General features: G+C 41.1%; 1 protein-coding gene and 1 non-coding gene across 2 annotated transcripts; both read left to right on the plus strand.

Annotated features, from left to right (window-relative positions):
- The first annotated feature begins 442 nt into the window (after positions 1-442).
- Positions 443-21,849, plus strand: ZC3HC1 (zinc finger C3HC-type containing 1). Its single transcript, XM_026010826.2, has 10 exons — positions 443-1,094; positions 2,615-2,726; positions 6,650-6,800; positions 7,351-7,434; positions 12,966-13,093; positions 16,041-16,195; positions 17,825-18,068; positions 18,414-18,626; positions 19,089-19,295; positions 21,408-21,849. Exons 1-10 carry the CDS (start codon positions 949-951, stop codon positions 21,474-21,476), a joined length of 1,509 nt encoding a protein of 502 aa, XP_025866611.2. The 5' UTR covers positions 443-948; the 3' UTR covers positions 21,477-21,849.
- On the plus strand, positions 2,837-2,909 carry TRNAM-CAU (transfer RNA methionine (anticodon CAU)). Its single transcript has one exon. It is a non-coding gene; the product is annotated as a tRNA-Met (tRNA).
- Positions 21,850-22,155: the final 306 nt, after the last annotated feature.

The raw sequence follows: 22,155 nt of genomic DNA on the forward strand, positions 1-22,155 counted from the left end.
GACAAACTCCTTCCAACTGGATCTCTTTCCCATAATCTCATCCATTCTAGCTCCAGCACCTGGAAGTCTGGCAAAACTTGCAGACTAAATTAGGCCCTCCCTGTGTATACTCAGTACCTCTTTGGGGCACTTTTTTCCTTTTTTTAAGATTTTATGTATTTATTCATGAGAGACACACAGGGAGAGGCGGAGGGAGAAGCAGGCTACCTGCTTGATCCCAGGGCCCCGGGATCACAACCTGAGCCAAAGGGAGACGCTCAACCACCGAGCCACCCCGGCGTCCCTTCCAGGGCACTCCTGATCCTAAGCTCAAAACTATAGGAACATGTATTTGTTTGCGGTCCTGTTCCCCTAACATGGGTCTCCGTCCACTGCCGTCACTGCGAGCGCCCAGCCCAGCCCAGCCCAGCACGGCGTCGGCAGGGCGCGCTCCACACCGGACAAAGGAGGGAGGGAGGGAGGGAGGGAGGCTGTTCGGTGATGCCGAGTGCCACGGACTTCTAGCCCCACCCGTAACGCGGTTTCCAAGAAAGCTTCTAGATCATGTACTCTCAAGGGACGGTCGCCATCTCTTCACTTGTAAAAAGATGTGACTTAGGAGGGCCATTCCAGTTAATTACTGTAAGACTAAACGTGGCCCCTGGGCCCTATCGAATTCAGAGAAACGGCGCTCTAAAAACCCCTTATCGGCCCAAACGTGCTCGTGCGTAAAGGAAACAGGGAGTCTAGGTTTAAATACCGGGGCCTCCCGTGGTGGTTTAACTCGTTCTAAAATGAGGGTTTACCTCGTTCTAAGATGGCCACGACCGGGTGGGCCCCGCGGCCGGATTCTGCGAGTCGCGTGGGCAAACGCGCGGGACCGCGCCTCCAGAGGAGGACCTTCACCCCGCAGAACGGAAGTTCCTGAGCCTTCAGACCCGCGGGGAAGCAACTCGGCAACGGACCAAGATGGCGGCGCCCAGTGAGGGGCAAGCGTTTGCCTCGGGGGTTGAAAAGACTTGGGGTGCGGTTGTTCGCTCCCCAGAAGGGACTCCTCAAAAAGTCCGGCAGCTGATAGATGAGGGGATTGCCCCGGAAGAGGGAGGCGCCGAAGCGTAAGTTCAGGAGTCCACCCTGGGTCCCGCACCGGCGGATTGGAGGGGGTTTGGGGAGCGCGGGCCTGGGCGGGGAGTGGGGGGATCCCCTGGGTCGGCACCTTGGTTGGTGGCATTGGCTACCTCCTGGGTTTTGAAGGAGAATGGGTTTACTGCGTTTACTTGCCTTTAATATTATGGGGATATACTGGATTCCACACCACCCGTGGAATTTTGCCACAAGACAGGTTTTGGGGGGGAAGAGGAAAAAAAAAAGAGGACCGCTAACAATATGCACCTGACATCTCTTAGTTGGGTTTCTTGACCTTTTTTTGAGCCTTAGACTTTGGCAGCCTCGTAAAGCCTATGAACCTCTTCTCAGAATATTTTTTTCTCAGAATATTTTTAAGCGCATAAATTACATAGGATTATAAAAAAACAATTATATTGGAATGCAGCTATCAAGATAGTAAAAGAAAAAAGGGAGGCAGTAACATGCTTCATTTTATTAAAGAGTTAAGTAACATCTAGTAATTCTATTATCCACCATACTTCTGAACATAAGTGGTATTTCAAAACATGTGCAACAACCATAATGTTGGTGACAAAATCTGATTTCCATTGGTGACAAATTCACAGGTACTGCTGATGCTATATTTTGTGGGGTTTTTAATACCTTCATTCATAATTGAAGGAAATGCTAAATTTCAATTAGAGGTTAAGTAAGTTAAAAAAAAAAAGTCACTTTTAACTCATTCAGGTTTATGGATCCTCTCAATTTCTTTCAAGAAGCACACGTCCCTGAGGCTCTCTGCTTCTCAGAAAGATTCTTAGAATGAGTTTATTTCTTTTGAGTTATAATAGCTAGTGTCACCCTATTTTTATTAAAATGACTTTTGTCCTCAGCAGTTCCTTTCTCTACTCCTCTCAGGCACTGTTGAAATGCCTTTCACCAAAAATAAGATAATTGTTTTGTTGGTTTTTTTTTTTTCTCCCTGAATTTTTTTCATGAAATTGCCTAAAGATTTCTACTTTGATTTGAATTTTTTAATTAGTTCTTTTCTGGGAGAGTGGGTATCAAGAGTCAGACCCAGGTAGAAATATCAAAATTATTTATCTCTGTGTTAAAAGAGTTAAATTTCTAAGGTGTTTCAAATTGCATAGTGCATAGAAGCCTTGAGTCCAGTGTTGTGTCTACTAAAGTTGCATAAAATACTGTTGGAGAACAGTAAGCTACAACAGTTTGCTGGTATATAGAATTAGTGGAGCACTCTGGAGGTAGAAATTATTTGAAATTTAAGTATAGCCAAACTGTAAAGAGATTTGAATGCCAGACTGAAGAATTTGGATTCTATTTAGTAAGTATTATGAAACCATTGACAATTTTAAGCAAAGGAATGACATAACTGAAATGATTTTTAGAAAGGTTAAAATCCAGCATTGCATGATTGATGCTATGATGTGCCAAGAGGTGAGATAAAGATGTTTGGGCAAAGTGATGCTGTGAAAGGATTACCAAGAGTTCTGCCACTTTATTTTAGGAAGGACACATCTGCCACATTCCAGTCAGTTAATGGGTCACCCCAAGCAGAACAGCCGCCATTGGAATCTACAAGTAAAGAAGCCTTCTTTAGCAGAGTGGAAACATTTTCTATATCCTTTTTTATTAGGTCATGTGAACTGCACTTTCTGCCTGCTCTTGGAACTGTTATTCCTCCACTTACTCTGATGCTTTAATTTAAGAATTAAACTTGGTAAGAGGTGCCTGGCTGGCTCAGTTGGTAGAGCATGTGATTCATAATCTCAGGGTCATGAGTTCAAGTCCCATTTCAGGCATGGAGCCTGGTTAAGATTGAAAAAGAAGAATTGGTAAGAAATTTTATAAGAAAATTAGCATCATAAAATGTTATTCCTCAGGATGCCTGGGTAGCTCAGCAGCTGAGCATCTTCCTTTGGCTCAGGGCGTGATCCCAGATTCCAGAGATGGAGTCCTGCGTCGGGCTCCCTGCATGGAGCCTGCTTCTCCCTCTGCCTGTGTCTCTGCCTCTCTTTCTGTGTCTCTCATGAATAAATAAATAAAATCTTTTTTTAAAAAAATGTTATTCCTCAAAGGGATATTTGAGATGACCTGACCTTTTCTTTTCACAGAAGAAAACACTAAGAGCTTAAGAGGAGAAGAAATAATAACTAATGCTTATATGTAGTCTGCTTTCACATATATTATTACATTTTATCTTCACTTTAAACCTATGAAAATAGGTATTACTGTTATTATTATTATTATTATTATTATTATTATACTCATTTACAGAAGAGGAAGCAGTTTCAGGTAGGTTATCTGACTTGCCTCTGATCAACCTGCTAGCAAATGGTAGAGCCAGGATTACAGTGTAAGGCTGTTGGTACCCAAACCTAATGTTTTTTGAGACTGTGCAAAGTACACTTCCTGTCTTTAGATTTCCCTGTGTATATTAATTATCTATTATTGCATAATGAATTACACTACAATTTAGTGGCTTACAAACAACAACATTTATGTCACAGTTTGTATGGGTCAGGAATGTAGGTGTGGCTTAGTTGAGTCCTCTGGCTTAGGGTCTCTCACAGACTGCAATCCAGGTGACAGCTGACCTGCAACCATCTCCAGGCTGCACTAGGAAAAGATGCACTTCCAAGCTCACTCACGTGACTGTTGAATTGAGGGCTTCAGGTCTCTAGTGGCTCTTGGCTGGAGACCTCCCTACATTCCTTACAACATGGGCCTCTCCACACAGACAACTGGTTTCCATCAGAGTGAGCGAATAAAAGGGAACAAGATAAAAGCTAGACTGTTTGTGACCTAATCTCAGAGGTGATGTTCCATCACTTTTGCCCTTTTCTATTCAGTAGAGTGATTTTTTTAAAAATATAAAACAATTATAGACTTAGAGAAAGGTTGCACAGGTTACAAAGAACTTCCTTTTTGAGCCACTTATAAATAAGTTGTCAAAGTGATACCTCATTACCCCCAAATATTTCCTACAAACAAGGACTTTTTCCTACATAACTGCAATACAACAATCAAAATCAGGAAATTTCGCCTAATAAATTATTACTGTCTAACCCTCAGAGTCTAATCATTTCATCAGTTTTCCTAATAATATTCTTTATAGCAAAAGGATTCAGTTGAGATTCCTGTTTTTCTTTGAATTTCATGATTGTGATACTTTTGGAGATCATAGGCCAGTTGTTTTGTACAATGTATGTCAATTCACATCTGTATGATATTTCCTTAGGGTTGGATTCAGGTAGTGTAGGAGCATCACAGAATGGTGCTGTGTTCTCACTGCAGCTTTTCAGATGGCATAATAATTTTGATTTATTCCTTTCCTGGCAAGGTTCCTTTGATCACTTGATTAAAGGAATGTCTGCCCATCTTTTTTCCATTGTAAAGTAACTCTCTTCTTCCTTTGTAAATTAAAAAGTGTTTTGTGCAGAAGTGCTTTGAAACTATGCAAATATCCCATTCCTCATCAAATTTTAGTAATTAAGTAGTAATTTATTGATAGCAAGGGCTGCTTTTTTATTCATTGATTATATAATCCATTACTATCATGATATATTTTGGTACTCCAGTTATCCCTGATTTGTGACTGGGGCTCCATGGTGATGTTCTTTATACCTTACTTGGCTTCAGCACTTCAAGGTGAGCAGCCCCTTTTTCCCCAACTTGGGTTCTGACACCTAGCACTGAGCTGCTTCCCCTCACCCTCCTGGCTGTCCTCCTCCTTGCTTACCACCTAGTAGCTTTAGGAATAAATTGCTCATGGGATCCCTGGGTGGCACAGTGGTTTAGCGCCTGCCTTTGGCCCAGGGCGCAATCCTAGAGACCCGGGATCGAGTCCCACGTCGGGCTCCCGGTGCATGGAGCCTGCTTCTCCCTCTGCCTATGTCTCTGTCTCTCTTTCTGTGGGTGACTATCATAAATAAATAAAAATAAAAATAAAAAAAATAAAATAAATAAATAAATAAAAATAAAATAAAAAAGGAATAAGTTGCTCAGGAAGAGGAATTTTATTTTAACTGTCCTTTCTACTGCTACTCCTTAGACTAATTCCTGATTATGCTGCAGTATTTAGAACTGTTTTCTTTGGTTCTTTTTTGTTTTCATTGGATATAAATTGATCACTGCTTTGGATATGACATTTATTTAACTTAGCTACTAAGTGATTCTTTTACTTTTATTTATTTTTATTTTATTTACTTTTTTTTAAGTAGACTCCACACCCAATATGGAGCTCAGTACAGGGCTTGAACTTACAACCCTGAGATCCAGACGCAAGCTGAGAGATCAAGAGTTAGACCTTCAACCGACTGAGCCACTCAGGCCCCCCCCCCCCCATTCCTATAATTTAGATAATGCCAGCTCCTTTAATGTTTATAACTAAATTCCATTTTCTAGCCATTAGGCCCTCTTTTGCTGATATTGCAATGTTTTCAAATTACCATATCCCTTATAAAAATATAGAACTTTCCAGCATCTTCTTTCATGTTTTATGTGTATGTGTATTCTGTAAAAAAGAGCTCTTTAGGTAAAATATAAAAAAACTAAGTGTTGAATATTAAAGATTAGTAAATGTTTTAGGACATTTTCCCAAGCACATATTTAGAGAGATTCCTGTGTGCTGTTAGCCTATTTAAGACACATAGTCTAGATATACACATTAGTACAGATCAAATTTTAGGCAGGGGAATAATGAAGAATACTATTAATTTTACTGACTATTCTTTAAAATGTAAAAGTAGATATGGTACAATAGGAGAGCACAGATGCGTGGCAGGAAACATTTCTGCTTGTTATTGCTTAGGCATATCTCTGTGCTTTTACTAGTGCTCTTAATATTTAGTATTTCACAATAAGTGAAAGTGAATGCCTTCTATATTTGCCCCCACAACCAATAATAACTTAAGTATTTTATTTTTATTTATTTTAAAGATTTTATTTATCCATTCATGAGAAACACAGAGAGAGAGGCAGAGATATAGACAGAGGGAGAAGCAGGCTCCCCGTGGGGAGGAACTCCAGGATCATGCCCTGAGCCGAAGACAGAAGCTCAACCACTGAGCCACCCAGGCATACTCACTTACACATTTTAAACATAAAATACACAGGGCTTTGTAGAGGAGAAGTTCATAATTTTTTCCCCTTTGGTTATTACTCAGATGACTTTTCATTATTGTGTAAAGTATGTGTGCTTTAAAAATAGCTTTTCAGGGGCACCTGGGGGGCTCAGTCTGTTAAGTGCCTGCCTTTGGCTCGGGTCATAATCCCAGTGTCTTGAGATCAAGCCCCACATTAGGCTCCCTGCTCAGCAGAGAGCCTGCTTCTCTCTCTCCCTCTGCTTGTGCTCTCTCTCTACCAAATAAATAAAATATTTAAAAAGAAAAAAAAGAGTTTTCCAAATTTTTCTTACTGCTTTTCTTCTTAATGTAACTGTAAAAGAATAAGTTAAAAGTTTTAATTTATGACTTACTCATTTATTTTTTACTTACTCATTTTAATATACTTTCAGCCTTGTTTTCCTTAACATGAATACTCTCTGAAATGGGCAGGTAAGCCCGCCGAGCTGTCTCCACTTGTCTGTGCAAAATATGGCTGGGTCACAGTTGAATGTGATATGCTCAAGTGCTCCAGCTGTCAGGCTTTTCTCTGTGCCAGTTTGCAACCAGCTTTTGATTTTGACCGATGTAAGTATAAAGTACAAATTATATTTTCCTCCATATTCAAAGATGTTTTAGACTAGTTTTTCTAAAAAGACAAGTCATGTGTTTGATCAAAGAATGCATACTATTATATATAGCAAAGTGAATTTGTGATCATTTTCATCTATAATTATTAGCTTCAGTTACTATTTAAAAAAAAAAAAACAACTAAACTACTTTAGACTGAACCTGACTTAATGCATTCTGGGAATCTAACAACAGGGTATGTTTACACTATGGTTCTAAAAATGTATACTTAGACAAAGAGATAGCTCTTTGATGAAGCCTTGTGTTTTGGAATGCCCTGCCTTATAAAATACCTACTGTCTCCTTTGTTATTGATCCTAGAATCATGATTTAGAACTTGTTTAGTGAAAAATATTAAGATGATGTAGTTGCTAATATTTTTATATCTTTTTAAATTATCTTGGTTGTTTTTATTTTTAATTCTGTGCATACTCTTAAAGGTTCTAGACCATTCAATTTTGAATCTACATAATGTTTTCTAAGGCATTGCTCCCTGTGTGGGTTTCAGATAAGGACCGATGTGCCGAGCTGAAGAAGGCCTTGTGCACTGCCCATGAAAAGTTCTGTTTCTGGCCAGACAGCCCCTCCCCAGGTACTTATTTCCAAGATTTCCCATTTACCGTCTCTCCTTGGTTATTGCATTTCTAGTATTGTCTATTTCTTTGTGAAAATCTAGTCTTTGAAGTTTCTTTCCTTCCTTTCTCTTTGTGCTTTTCAAGGAGAATTTACATTCATCTACCTGTTAGGTTATTACTTAACTTTATTAAGGGTATTTGACATGCCAACAGCTTAGCCATGCATACGTTATCCCGTTTAATCCTCACAGGGACCCTGGGAAGTAGATTATCAACGCAGTTTTTGGGGTGAGGAAACAGAATCAGAGATCTTAAAACCAACTGGTGAGGAGGCAAAACTATGGTTTTATCAGATTTCTAATTGCTTTTCCCACCGTAACAAGCAGTCCCATGTTCTCCCCAGGCTTCCTTTGGTACACTAACGGTGGCAGTTAAATGGGGTTCTAATGCTCAAGCCAACTCACAGGAAGCCAGATGAGAGTGATTACAAAAGTTTATCACAGTGAAATGACACATTGTAACAGCATTGAAGCCAAAGACTGCTTGTATAAAGGCCTTGACAGGGCGCACTCTCTTGAATCAGGTGCATTTTGATTGTCTTCATTCTAGTTATTAACTTCAGTCATTACTTTTTTATTTTTATTTTATTTTATTTTATTTTATTTTATTTTATTTATTATTTTAATTTTTTTTTTTTTTAGAACTAAGCTACTTTAAAGTGAACCTGACTATGTATTCTGTGAAACTAACAGCAGGGTATGTTTTCTATATGGTTCCAAAATTTATACTTAGGCTAAGAGACACAAGAGTTTTATGAAGCCTCACACTCTAGAATGCCCTGCCTTATAAGATACATGATGATACCTCCTTTGTTATTGATCTTAGGATCTTGATTTAGAACTTGTTTTGTGAAAAATATTAAGATGCATTACTAATATTTTTGTATCTTTTATTTTTAGTTGTATCTGTACTCTTAAAGGCTCTTTGCCTTTAAATGTTTATGTACACAAAAAGCCCAGAATGTAGTAACAAGTGGGATTTTTTTTTTAATTTATTTGCCCATTTTATTTTATTTTTTTTATATTTTATTTATTTATTTGAGAGAGAGCACAAGACAAAGGAGGGTCAGAGGGAGAAGCAGACTCCCTGCTGTGCGGAAAGCCTGATGTAGGGCTTGATCTTGGGACTCTGTGATCATGGCCTGAACTAAAGGCAGATGCTTAACTGACTTAGCCACCCAGGCACCCTTATTTACCCATTTCAGAGAGAGAGAAATTGTCCAAAAGGGGGGAGAGGGGCAGAGGGAGAAAATCTTCAAGCAGACTCTCCACTGAGTACCGATCCTGATGTGGAGCTCAATCCCATGACCCAGAGATCATGACCTGAGCTGAATCAAAAGTTAGACACTTAACTGACTGAGCCACCCAGGTGCCCCAGGAAGTGCCATTTTTTAAGTATTTTATTTACTGGCTGGGCACTTGGATGATGCAGTTGGTTGAGCATTGAACTTTTGGTTTCAGCTCAGGTTGTGATCTCAGGGTGGTGATATCAAGCCCCAGGTCAGGCTCAGCACTCAGTGCAGAGTCTGCTTAAGATTCTCGGATCTCCCTCTGCCCCTCCTCACTATGATGTCTCTGTCTCTCTCTCTCAAATAAATAAACCTTTTTTAAAATAAATAAATATTTTGGGGTACCTGGGTGACTTGGTTAAGTGTCTGCCTTCGGCTCAAATCATGATCCCAGGGTCCTGGGATTGGGCCCTGCATCGGGCTCCCTGCTGAGTGGGGAGCTTGCTTCTCCCTCTGCCTCTGCCTCTCTCCACCTCTCACATGCTGTCTCTCAAATAAATAAATAAAATAAATTATATATTTTACTGATCACATAGGCGTATTCTGCTAACTAGGCTCCAAAGCAGAACCCTCTGGAGGGCTTACCAAGACTAGGTACAGAACTTCATGCCTGACCAGATTAGTGCCATGTGGGTGTAGTTTTTATTTCAATAGGACAGCTCAGGCCAATTCCAGGGTCACTGATGACTGGGGATATTCCACGAACCACTAAGAGGAAAAAAGAGATTGAAAGTGTCCATAGAGTACCATTTACTGATAATGATGGGGCGACAGAAAGGGACTGTTAAGGGAAAACATTTTTAAGTGAAGATGACATGTAACAAGGAGTTTTTGCTGTTGGCCTAGTTATTTCACTGTGTAGTACAACTGAACTCCGGCCCATGAGGATGTGAATGTTTCTCTCAGTGTACCTAGTCCAGGTTTTCAGGATCTGCCCAGGACCCTGCTGGGGTTCCGACTCTTATAACTAGACTCTGGTTTCTTGGTCCATCTACTTATAGACCTCTAACTCCTATCCAGACTTTTCTTTTGAGCTTGACTCATTTTCAACTACCTTCTAAACGTTTTCGTGTTGTATCTTGCTGTAGGTACCTGGAATTCAATATATACAAAACTGAAGTCTTTGTTTTATACTAAAACTTACTTCTCTTCTTATATTTTCTCCATCTTAAATGGTACTGACCTCCCCCCTAGTTCTCCTAGCAAGAAACCTGGAAGTCACTTTAGCTTCCTTTCCATATCCTCACCACCCAGTCCTATCCATTCTGCCTCCTAAATAGATCTCAAATGTGACCTTTCAATTATACCATTCCTTGGTTTGGTTCTTTCACATTCCAGAGACTTTAGTGTGAAGAGAGGAACACCTGCAACTATTTCTTTTTTTTTTTCTCGCCCCCCCCCCCCGCAACTATTTCTATTTTAATGCTTACATTTATTAAGCGTATCTGATAGATACAATTTTGAAAGTAATTTTTTTCTGAAATTTACCAACTAAATTAAATCTCTTTAAACATTTTAATTTATAATTATTAATTTGCTAGACTGATTATTTTGAACATATCAAACACTGAAATAGACAAAATCCATGTATTAATTATAAAACATATATTTTAACTTATGTTAAAATATTTTCATGGTGGGTTTAATTTCTTCTGTTTGCTCTTTTGCCTTTATCAATATTTACTAGTATTTTCTTCAGACTGTAGGAATCAGACCAAACGTTATTGTTAAACCTCACTTTATTGATTGATTGATGGATTGATTGGAGGGTGTGGGGGGAGAAGAAGCAGAAAAGACTCAAGCAGGTTCCACGCTGAGCAGGGAGCACAATGTGAGGCTGGATCTCACAACCCTGAGATCATGACCTGAGCTGAAACCAAGAGATGGGACACTCAACCAACTGAGCCACCTTGACACCCCTTTACTTGATTTTTAAAAATCTATACTTTTTTTGTTCATTTTAGTTTTTTTATATTGGACTTTTCTAGTAAAATGATGCATCTTTTTAAATTGTTGGCGTGTGTTTTGGCATATATGATTACTTGCAACAACTTTTCATAGTTTGATAATATTTACTAAATTAGAGACCAGGGATCCCTGGGTGGCGCAGCGGTTTGACGCCTGCCTTTGACCCAGGGCGCGATCCCAGAGACCCAGGACCAAGTCCCACGTCGGGCTCCCGGTGCATGGAGCCTGCTTCTCCCTCTGCCTGTGTCTCTGCCTCTCTCTTTCTCTCTGTGTGACTATCATAAATAAATAAAATTAAAAAATAAAATAAAATAAATTAGAGACCAAAATGTGGTTGCTAATGATACAATAAATGGTGAACAAAGTGCTATTTTTACTGCTTTTGTACCTCGTAATAACAAAACTGGAAAAGAGATTTAAAAAAAAATTTTTTTAAGCAGCCTTATGATTGAGTAGTAACTGGCATAAAATAAACTGCACATATTAAGTGTACTGTTAGGTAAGTTTTGAGGTTATTTGTGTGCTCGTGAAACTGTCACGGCTAGATTTCTATTTAACATCATGGGTTTAGGGCAGTCCGGGTGTCTCAGCAGTTTAGTGCCACCTTTGGCCCAGGGTGCGTGATCCTGGAGACCTGGGATCGAGTCCCATGTCAGACTCCCTGCATGGAGCCTGCTTCTCCCTCTGCCTGTGTCTCTACCTCTCTCTCTGTGTGTGTCTCTCATGAATAAATAAATAAAATCTTAAAAAAAAAAATCATAGGTTTATTTTCATTTTCCTAATTTAGTGCTGTATATTACTTTGCCCTATATTTCTTACAATAGGAGATTTTATTGATCATTAAGAGTTTTATAACATTGATGATCTTTCTCTCCATCCCTCTGCCACTAGTACCTAACAGGGATTATTACCTTAAATCACTTTAATTTATTTTTAAAGATTTTATTTATTTATTCATGAGAGACACAGAGAGAGAGGCAGAGACATAGACAGAGGGAGAAGCAGGCTCCTCACAGGGAGCTCGATGTGGGACTTGATCCCGGGATCACCCCTGAGCCAAAGGCAGATGCTTAACCACTGAGCCACCCAGGCATCCCTACCTCAAATCATTTTAATGGGGGCACCTGGTTGACTCATTTGGTTAAGCATTGGCCTTCAGCTCAGGTCATGATCCCAGGGTCCCAGGATCGAGCCCCACGTCGGGTTCCCTGCTTCTCCCTCTCCTTCTGCTTCTCCCCCTGCTTGTGCTTGCACGCACATGCTCTCTGTAAAATACATAAAATCTTTAAAAAAAAAAAAAAAAAAACCACCCTTCAAGGGTGCCTGGGTGGCCCAGTTAGTTAGGCATCTGCCTTCAGCTGAGGGCGTGGCCATGATACCAGGAGGATTGGCCGGCATCAGGGAGCCTGCTTTTCCCTCTGCCTGCCCTTGCCTCTGCTTGTACATGCATGTGTGCTGGGCACTCACTCGCTCTCTCAAATAAGTAAATGAAATCCTTGTTTTTAATCCTTTAAAGAAATCATTTAATATCTGTTAAGCTTATTTTTTGACATCCCAACTGACCCCTTACAATCTCTATTCTAATGCATATTTTCTGTAATATCACTCCCTTAAAAAAAATCTTTCAGTAATTTCTCATCACATACATTAGTAAAGTTGTGGCTAGTTACTCTTTACACTTTAGCCCATCTCGTACTCCCTTTCCCTATAGGCACACTGTGTTCCAATCCTGTGAACCTATTTAGAGTTCCCCACCTGTGCCATCCTTAGGGCCTTTGCTTTTACACACTGTCATTGGTCTTTAAATTCAGCTGACTACTCCTGAGAAACCCTTCTTAAGAATCTTCTTTTTTGGGATCCCTGGGTGGCGCAGCGGTTTGGCGCCTGCCTTTGGCCCAGGGCGTGATCCTGGAGTCCCGGGATCGAATCCCACGTCGGGCTCCCGGTGCATGGAGCCTGCTTCTCCCTCTGCCTATGTCTCTGCCTCCCTCTCTCTCTCACTGTGTGCCTATCATAAATAAATAAAATTAAAAAAAATTAAAAAAAAAAAAAAAAAAGAATCTTCTTTTTTGAATACTATCAGGAAAATATCATCATAGCCCCATCAAAAAAAGTCAGTAATTCTTAATACCTTCAAATATTTTATCAGTACCTATCCCACGTTGTTTTATACGCATTTTGTATTTTTTACAATTTGCATCAATATGACCTTGCAGTGTACTTTGTCCACAGATCGATTTGGGATGTTGCCGTTGGATGAGCCTGCTGTTCTTGTTAGTGAATTCCTAGATCGTTTTCAAAGCCTTTGTCACTTGGACCTCCAGCTTCCTTCCCTGAGGCCAGAGGACTTGAAAACTATGGTGAGTTCTTCTTGGCTAGCCTACAGTGGCCTTCAGTTGTCACTACCATTTGTACATAAAGTATTTCTTTACATGACAGAGGATTAAGATTGCTATGGAGAGAACTAGTTGTCCCTCAACTGACCTCTTCCAGTTTCCATCAAAAGGGCATCAGAGTTTAAATAATGGGTTCCATTGAAACTTCTAGATATGATTCTTTAAATGGCATACATCCAATTTTATAAATCATTACTTATTTAACAGAAGAAATGAAATTTGAGGGGATCCTTGGGTGGCTCAGCGGTTTAGTGCCTGCCTTCTGCCCAGGGTGTGATCCTGGAGACCCAAGATCGAGTCCCACGTCAGGCTTCTTGCATGGAGCCTGCTTCTCACTCTGCCTATGTCTCTGCCCCTCTCTCTCTCTCTCTCTCTCTCTCTCTCTCTCATGAATAAATAAATAAATAAATAAATAAATCTTTAAAAAAAGAAACAAATTTGACTTCATATGGTCAAATATTCATTTCCCAAAGAAAGTACTACAGGAGAAATTATAAACTCCCTCTCCCCTGTGAATAGAAATTAGAAATGCACTGGGGCATCTGTACTTCAAAGCTGAATATCTGATGTCCCATTTCATCACCCTGTAGAGACTCCAAAGACAAGCTTTATTATAAGAAAATAGAAGCTATTATTTTGCTTCTTCTAGTTGAGAGGCTGTTTAGATTTTAACCAAAGTTTGACCTCTGTGCCTATTTTACTTTATTTATTTAAGATGTATTTATTTATTTTAGAAAGAAAACATGGGAGGGGCAAAGGGAGAGGGAGAGAAAGTCTTTTTTTTTTTTTCCAGTTTTCATTTATTTTTGGCTCTTGGGGCAATGGTACCTTTTCAATATGAAAAAAAAGCAAGTTCAACGCAAAGTAGAAATTTGAAATGTAGGACAGGACAAAAAAATCAAGGGTGTGTGGGGAAAGGGAATAGCAGAAGGAAGAGCTGAGGTGTTGCCAAAAGGTGGAGGGTCTCCTTGTCCCCTCTGGAAGAATGACTCAAATGATTTAGGTGGCAATACACACTTTTCCATATGTACACAGCAGAGCTGGAGTTTTGTTAAGAAAAAGTGGGGAGTGGGAGGGAGCCTTTCCAGAGACTTTAGGGATCAAGGCTAGTCCCTCTTTCCCCAGGGGAAAAGGAAGAAATCCAACATGCGAAGCAGTTTATGTAGGAGGGAAGGATCCCACTCAACAAAGTGGCGCAGACACCTACAAAAGAAACAGCTCAGGACAGAGCTTGAGAAGATTAAAAATAGATATAATACTGTCAACATCTCCCCTGAAGCTGAGAGAAGCAGAAAAATTCCTGGATTTGGTCTTCAAGAGCCTAGATATCCCTCTCTAAAACTGCTCTAGAATAGAAAACCCTACCTTCTTGATATGTACCTCTACTGCTATGAGGTAGCTTGGTTTCCTTTCCCCTGGGCTACCACATGGGCTTAGGATGGTGGCGATGTTTTCAGCACATGTTCTAAATGGGATCTAACGAGACCAGCTTCTCGGAGAATAACCTTAAAAAACAAAGGGAAATATCAACTGCACAAATGGGAAAAGTGGACACCTAAAGAAAATACAGAGTCACCCAAAACAGAAGAAATCTAGGTTTCCCAGAGTGGAAGAGAGGAGACATTCAACAAACGACAAGTATTTATTGAGCGCCTATTATGTGCCAGGCACTGTTCTAGGAACCCCCCCTCCAAAGAAGGGGGGGAAAAGAGGCAGAGAATGCAAATTCTGAGGGAGAGGACAGGGGCAGCTGAGGAAGACAGAATGGAGAAGCCTGAGGTGATGGTACTCTGCCTTAAGCCTCCGAAGGAGAGAAAGTCTTAAGCAGACTCCCGAGCTGAGCACAGAACCCAATACCAGGGGATGCCTGGGTGGCTCAGTGGTTGAGCATCTGCCTTTGGCTTAGGGTGTGATCCTGGAGTTGGGGGATCAAGTCCCACATCAGGCTCCCTGTGAGAAACCTGCTTCTCCCTCTGCATGTGTCTCTGCTTCTCTTTCTGTGTCTCTCATTGATAAATACATAAAAATCTTTTGAAAGAGAAAGAGAGAGAGAAAAGAAAAGAAAAAAAAAGAAAAGAAAAGAAAAGAAAAGAAAAAAGGGAGGGAGGGAGGGAGGAAGGGAGGTTCAGTATCATTAAAAAACAACAACAACAAAACAATACCAGGCTCGATCTCATGTCCCCAGGATCATTCCCCAGGGTGAAACTAAGAGTTGGACATTCAGCCAATTGAGCCACCCAGGTGCCCCAGCTCTGTGCCTATTTTAAATGTCCCTCATCCCTAGCCAAGGCAGCTTTTTTGTTCACTTTATCACTACCTTATTCTTAGAATAAAAATAAAGACTGTGACAAGTTCTCTTGTTCTCTTAAGAAATAAATTCAGTGTCAGGTTAAGATATGAATAGTAATCTGTTTTCATTATTTGGGTTTTGAAGTTTGTAAGTTTCAGAGAAAATCTGTAATTGGTAAGTTGAAAACAAATTAAGGGGATCCCTGGGTGGCTCAGTGGTTGAGTGCCTGCCTTCGTCCCAGGGCGTGATCCTGGAGACCCGGGATCGAGTCTCATGTTGGGCTCCCTGCATGGAGCCTGCTTCTCCCTCTGCCTCTCTCTATCTCTCTCTCATGAATAAATAAATAAAATCTTTATTAAAAAAAAAAAAAAGAAAAGAAAACAAATTAAAACTAAGAAAAGATTTGGTAGCTCTAGGAAAATTGCCAGCAGATCCAGGGCAATTCAGAAAGCTTCTATGTAAAACCTTACTGCAGTTTTAGAATTAAGCCTTCCATAATGAAGAGAATTGTCTTCATGTTTGGCAATTCTTTCATGACTTTTGCCTTGTACCTCTAGATACATCCTCGTATGTGATTTTTGTGGTTGGAAATTTCAGTTTGTTACCTTGATTCTTTTGTAGTGTTTGACAGAAGACAAGATAAGTCTTCTTCTGCACTTGCTTGAAGATGAACTTGATTGCCGAACTGAAGAGAGAAAAACTACAAGCAAATTAGGCCCAGACATCCAAGTCCATGTCACTGCATGTGTTCTCTCTGTGTGTGGCTGGGCTTGTAGGTTAGTCACTGAAATTGCAGGAAAATGAGAACTCTGACACGATCACACACTGGTCCACATCAGTCACTAATAGCATTTGGAGATCTCATGGTATTTCCTGTCAGAAAAACAGACAAGGAAAATTTGAGGGAGGGGTGCCTGGATGGCTCAGTTGATTAAGCAAGCAGATGCTTTTGGCTCAGGTCATGATCCCGGGGTCCTAGGATCAAGCCCTGCATCAGGTTCCCTGCTCAGCGGGAAGCCTGCTTCTCCCTCTCCTCTGCCTCTCCCTGCTTGTGCATGTGTGCTTGTTCGTGCTCTCTCTCTCTCCCTCTCTCTCTCAAATCAATCAATCAGTCTCTAAAAAAAAAGAAAGAAAACCTGAGAGAATGGTGAGGTGATGGTAAGAATCTAACAAAACCAGAGTTAGAACTCAGGAATTGCTGGACACACCTGAATTTTAGTTTTGGTTTTGGTTTTGTTTAATTTATTTTTAAGATATTATTCATTTATTTGACAGCACAAGCAGGGGCAGCAGCAGACAGAGGGAGAGAAAGAAGCAGGCTCCTTGCTGAGCAAGGATCCAGACGTGGGACTTGATCCCAGGACTCCAGGATCATGACCTGAGCCAAAGGCAGATGCCCAGCGGACTAAGCAACCCAGGCGCCCGAGTTTTTTTTGTTTTGTTTTGTTTTTACTATCACTTCCCAGCTGCGAGTTCATGCTCCTGTAAACAGTGCAACTCCTTTCTGTTTATAGAAAGTAAAAAAAATGGGGATCCCTGGGTGGCTCAGCGGTTTAGCGCCTGCCTTTGGCCCAGGGCACGATCCTGGAGTCTTGGGATCGAGTCCTGCATGGGGCTCCCGGCATGGAGCCTGCTTCTCCCTCCTCCTGTGTCTCTGCCTCTCTCTCTATCATAAATAAATAAATCTTTAAAAAAAAAAAAAAAAGAAAGAAAGAAAGAGATGAAAAAACATCAGTTGAATTCATAAAACCTACCAAAGGAAATACCAGTTGGAGTCAAGCCCCCATATTGGTATTTCCATTCTAGCTTCTCAATTTGGCATAAACTCCCTCTGAGAGAAAACTATTGGAACTGGGGCACCTGGCTGGCTCAGTCCGGGGAGCATTGACTCTTAGGGTTGTGAGTTCAAGCTCCACATTAGGTGTAGAGATTACAAAAAAATAAAATCTGGAAAGGAAGGAAAAGAAAAGAAAACTGTTAGAACCAATCTAGATTTACTTTTTTTTTTTTTTTTTAAGATTTTATTTATTTATTTGACAGAGAACACAAGCAGGAGGCAGCAGCAGACAAAGGGAGAAGGAGAATGAGGCTCCTTGCCAAGCAGAGAGCCCAATGTGGGGCTCGATCCTAGGACTCTGGGATCATGACCTGAGCCGAAGGCAGACATCCAACCAACTGAGCCACCCAGGCATCCAACCCTTTAATCTTTCTACAGGAACTTTATGAGAGAGAATGGAGTTGGGGTCCTGAGATCACAGGACAGGGCCCTGAGATGACATGATTCCCAGTCCACTGGACTGTTCCAGAGATTTGTTTGATAAGATAAAACTGTCTCACAAATAATTTCACTTAATCCCTTGGAAATGTTACTCTTTGAGAAAACTCTCTTTTCTGTTCCTGCCTAGTTCTTCTTTGGAACCCATGCAGCTCTCCCTAATAACGTGTTCACAGTGTATGAGGAAGGTGGGGCTCTGGGGCTTCCAGCAGATTGAGTCATCCATGACCGACCTGGATGCATCCTTTGGCCTGACCAGCTCCCCCATCCCAGGCCCTGAGGGACGGCCAGAGCGCTTCCCTCTTGTGCCTGAGTCTCCTCGGAGGATGATGACTCGGAGCCAAGATGCCACATGTTCTCCTGGCTCAGAGCAGGTATAAACTTAATCAACTTGCTTGGGATGACCTTTTCAAAAGCAGCATTTTTGCCAAAAGTGTGGTGGAAAAGTTGAAAATTACTTTAGGCAGGTAAGCTTCTCTTCTGACTACATTGATCAGAATACTGTGTTTTTATTTGCCAATTGCATTACAGAAGCTAAATTCATGATTTTGTATAAAAATCTATCATTTTTTGAAGAGTTTAGTTATGTCAATAGTTCAGAAAGTAAATTCTTAGACTTAATTGTAAAGAATTAGCTTTCACTTGCTTCTAGAAATATTTCTTCTGACCATTGTCATTTATATTGTTGTTGCACTTCTGTTACCTCTTCTTCCTTTCAGGCTGAAAGGAGCCCAGGTCCCATTGTCTCCCGAACTCGGAGCTGGGACTCTTCCAGTCCTGTTGACCGTTCTGAGCCAGAGGCCGCTAGCCCCACCACCAGAACCCGTCCTGTGACCCGAAGTATGGGAACAGGAGACAGTAGTGGCCTGGAAGTGCCGTCTAGTCCTCTCCGGAGAGCCAAACGAGCTCGCCTCTGCTCTTCTAGCAGCTCAGTGAGTCCATCTGTGTGTAGAAGTTACTGAGCACAGGCAGCACACCAGGCCCTCACTGGGTCAAACAGAGAAGCAGGCTGACCCCTTCCCAGGTCCTATGGCTAGAAGTAGACAATGTGAATAAGTTTCAAGATGGGACAGCTGGGTATCCAAAGGGAAAAAAATTTAAGAGGTTTGTCCTTTATTTCTTTGGAATGGATTCTGGAGAGGTAGTATTTCAGGCATGTGGGGATGGCAGTGAGGTAAGGGGGACAGACCTGATCAGGCGCTATTGTTTTAACATGAAGGGAATGAAAGTATTCATAAAGAGAGCAGCCACAACATAGACAGTGTTTAAAGGAGAACATCCAACTGGAGACGTGGGCAGTTGAGAGATTCCGGACTGGACAACTCATAGCAGTGCCTTCCTGAATTGATATGGCATCTGCCCTTCATCAACACTGTTTCTCTTCTTCCTCTCAGGACACATCTTCCAGAAGCTGCTTTGACCCCACCTCTCAGCATAGAGACTGGTGCCCTTGGGTAAATGTGACACTTGGCAAGGAAACCAGGGAGCATGGTGGAACGGAGACAGATGCCAGTATCTCTACAGAGCCAGGCTGGAAGGCTGTGCTGAACATCCTCTTGGCCCACAAGCAGTCCAACCAGCCAGCTGAAACAGACTCCATGGTGAGATAAGCCACTGCCTGTGTGTGTGCAGCACTTGTTGTTTATGGGATAAGGAACAGAGGCTGGTGCTATAATTAGCACCCTGCCTGCCCTCAGCTTTCAGAAGTCAAGTTAGACAGAATCAGGTTTCGTCCTAGAGAATCGACATGGAACTGATTCAGTCTTCCTGTAGCTTAGCATTTGGCCTTCCCTAAAATTATTGTAAATTCTTTGTCTTCTCAACTAAAATGACTCAAAGCAGAGAAGTACAAAAACAGAAATAGATGGAGAGGCAGCTGCTCCGGCCTCTTGTTGCAGAACAGCTGCTTTTTCTATCAGTTGCTGTCACTTGCATTTGGAGCCTGGTCAGTTAGCTATCTGGAGCACTGTACTCTGACCCCAGAATTAGTTTCGTTCCTCACGGTGGCACATTACTTTGCCTCAGCTAGCCATTGCAGTCATGCTTGCTGCTATTTACAAAATGTGGGCTGATGCAAATCCATCATGACAGCTGAGAAAACAAGTCAATTGTTTACTCTGTGTAAAGGGTGGAAGTGATAGGAGTGTGGACTTGAAGGAATCATGGCAACTGGGTTATCTTTCTTTTGTTGGTTCATTCCCAAATTTGCCTTATAGTGTGGTATGAATAGAATAATTTCTGAGCCCTGTGTGCTCCAAGGGCAAAGTAAAATAATACATGCCAATAGCTGTTTATAAGAAGCACTCCCAGGTTTGTGGGATTCTACTGGAGAAGAATATAACTGTGCTAAAAGCCTAAGACTGTACATTTGTACCCTCGGTAAATAACATAAATGAAGGCTTCCCAAAGTTTTTCCACAGGAAAAAAAAAGCTATATCTTTCTAATTTAAAAAACTTTTAAAAATATGTAAAGCTATCTAAAGACAAATGTCTGCATGTATCTTCTCTGCCTAGATCTTTATGAAACAGAGTCTTATTGACTGACCTCTGTCACTGTCTTACGAACAAGAAATCCTACAGGGTTTTTGTGGGGGTTTTTGTTTGGTGGTTTTTTTGTTTTGTTTTGTATTTGTAGTGGGAGAAGTTGGCCTCATAATTGACCCTGGGTTCCAGGACTTGAGATGCTTTTTGGTTTTATGTTTAACCTTTCCATAGCTGCAATGACTGGGCAATTCAGAGTTTAATAAGACTGGACCAAAGATATTGATGTTAGAAGAAAGTTATTTTTCTCAACTTAAGTTTCTTTTAACTTTGTCAGTATGTTCAGTAAATTCCCCTCCATCATTAATAAGAGCTCACATTTCTTCCCAACCCCCTACCCCGGGACTTTTATTTTTTTGAAACATTCACCCAACAAAGAGGATAAGAAGACATATCTTCTGATGTCAGAAGCTGGAGGCAACTTTATCGATTATCTGCTAGATTATTATTTATATTCTCACTGAGACCCTGTGCTCTTCACTGTGACTCTCAAAGTCAGAGAGAACCAAGTGTTCTGATTCACTGAGAACTTTTATCTTTCAGTAAATTGCTTTGTCTCCCTGTAACACCATTTCTCAGAATCTCAGATCACTTCATAGGCACGATCAAGTGGCAATGAGAGTCTTCCTATTATTAGCTCTGCTGGCTAAAAATGAAGCTGAGAAGGCCAGGGTCATAGTTTAAAGAGTCATTAACTTTGTTTTACCCTTTGGTCTTGGTTTATACTATTAACCCCAGTGAGGCATCATGTAAATGTGAATCCTTGTTCACAAGAAATAATGAACTAGGGCCCATTCAGCATCACTAATGGAAACCAGTGCAACATATGTGCCCCATTAATGGTGGGTCAGTAGTGTCAGCCTGACACAACAAGGTTAGGACAGATGCAGATACGTGGAGGGAGGACATGAGCTGCGTTTGAGAGGGTCAGAGTGTGTTAGCAGTAGTCTAACTGTAGAACTCAGGCTATCTTGATTTTTAGTCTGGTGTTAGGTGTATATTATATATATGATATAAAGTAGTAATATAAAATTAACTAGTTTCTCTCAATCCTAGACCTATTTAGATCACCATGGGAGAAATTTTCAGACCAACCCTTAAAGCTGTTATTACCCCATCATTCATCTCTATAAAAGAATTTAATATCTAATAATGAGCTCTTTTACCTATAGAGTCTCTCTGAGAAATCCAGGAAGGTATTCCGAATATTCCGGCAGTGGGAATCTTTATGCTCATCCTGAAGACATTCTAGCCCTTCCCGGAGAGAAGCAGAATGATTGACTTTGGGAAATGAAGTCTGAATTTCTTTGTGGTCAGCTGATGCCAAGTTTTTTCCATTCTGGTATAACTATCAGAAGCCATCATCCTTGCAAAAGGCAGTGAGTGTCACTCTCTGCATCTGACTGAAGGGAAGCCTGTTTCCATGTGGGAGTGTGGACAGGTGAGGTACAACACATGTGGTCCTATTAAAAGAGTGTGGGGTCACTTCAACCAGACAGAAGACCAAGGCCCTGAGCACGTTTAATGTCTTTCCGTACTGGGCAGTGTCTCAAGGGCTCTTGTATACTGGGAATATGACGATATGTATTAATAAAATATTTGTGAATATTCTTACTGCTGGAGAGCTGTGTTCCTTCTTGCCTCCAGGGCTGATGTTTATAAATAAGGCAGACCTTCAGAAAACTTCAGTGGAGCACTAAGCAAAATCAAAATTTTATTTTATTTTTGTTTTATTTTTAAAAAGATTTATTTGAGAGAGAGAAAGCATGAGGGATCCCTGGGTGGCTCAGTGGTTTAGTGCCTGCCTTTGGCCCAGGGCGTGATCCTGGAGACCCAGGATCGAATCCCACATCAGGCTCCCTGCATGGAGCCTGCTTCTCCCTCTGCCTGTGTCTCTGCCTCTTTCTCTCTCTCTGTCTC

The sequence above is a fragment of the Vulpes vulpes genome, chromosome 7 (genome assembly GCF_048418805.1).
Source record: "Vulpes vulpes isolate BD-2025 chromosome 7, VulVul3, whole genome shotgun sequence".
In the NCBI taxonomy this organism is placed as follows: Eukaryota; Metazoa; Chordata; class Mammalia; order Carnivora; family Canidae; genus Vulpes; species Vulpes vulpes.

Excerpts from the sequence above, each read along its gene's own strand:
- ZC3HC1 (XM_026010826.2), top strand. The coding sequence starts at position 949 with ATGGCGGCGCCCAGTGAGGGGCAAGCGTTTGCCTCGGGGGTTGAAAAG. Across the intron at positions 7,435-12,965 it reads GCCAGACAGCCCCTCCCCAG|ATCGATTTGGGATGTTGCCG; the intron begins GTACTTATTTCC and ends CTTTGTCCACAG. Across the intron at positions 18,069-18,413 it reads GTTCTCCTGGCTCAGAGCAG|GCTGAAAGGAGCCCAGGTCC; the intron begins GTATAAACTTAA and ends TCTTCCTTTCAG.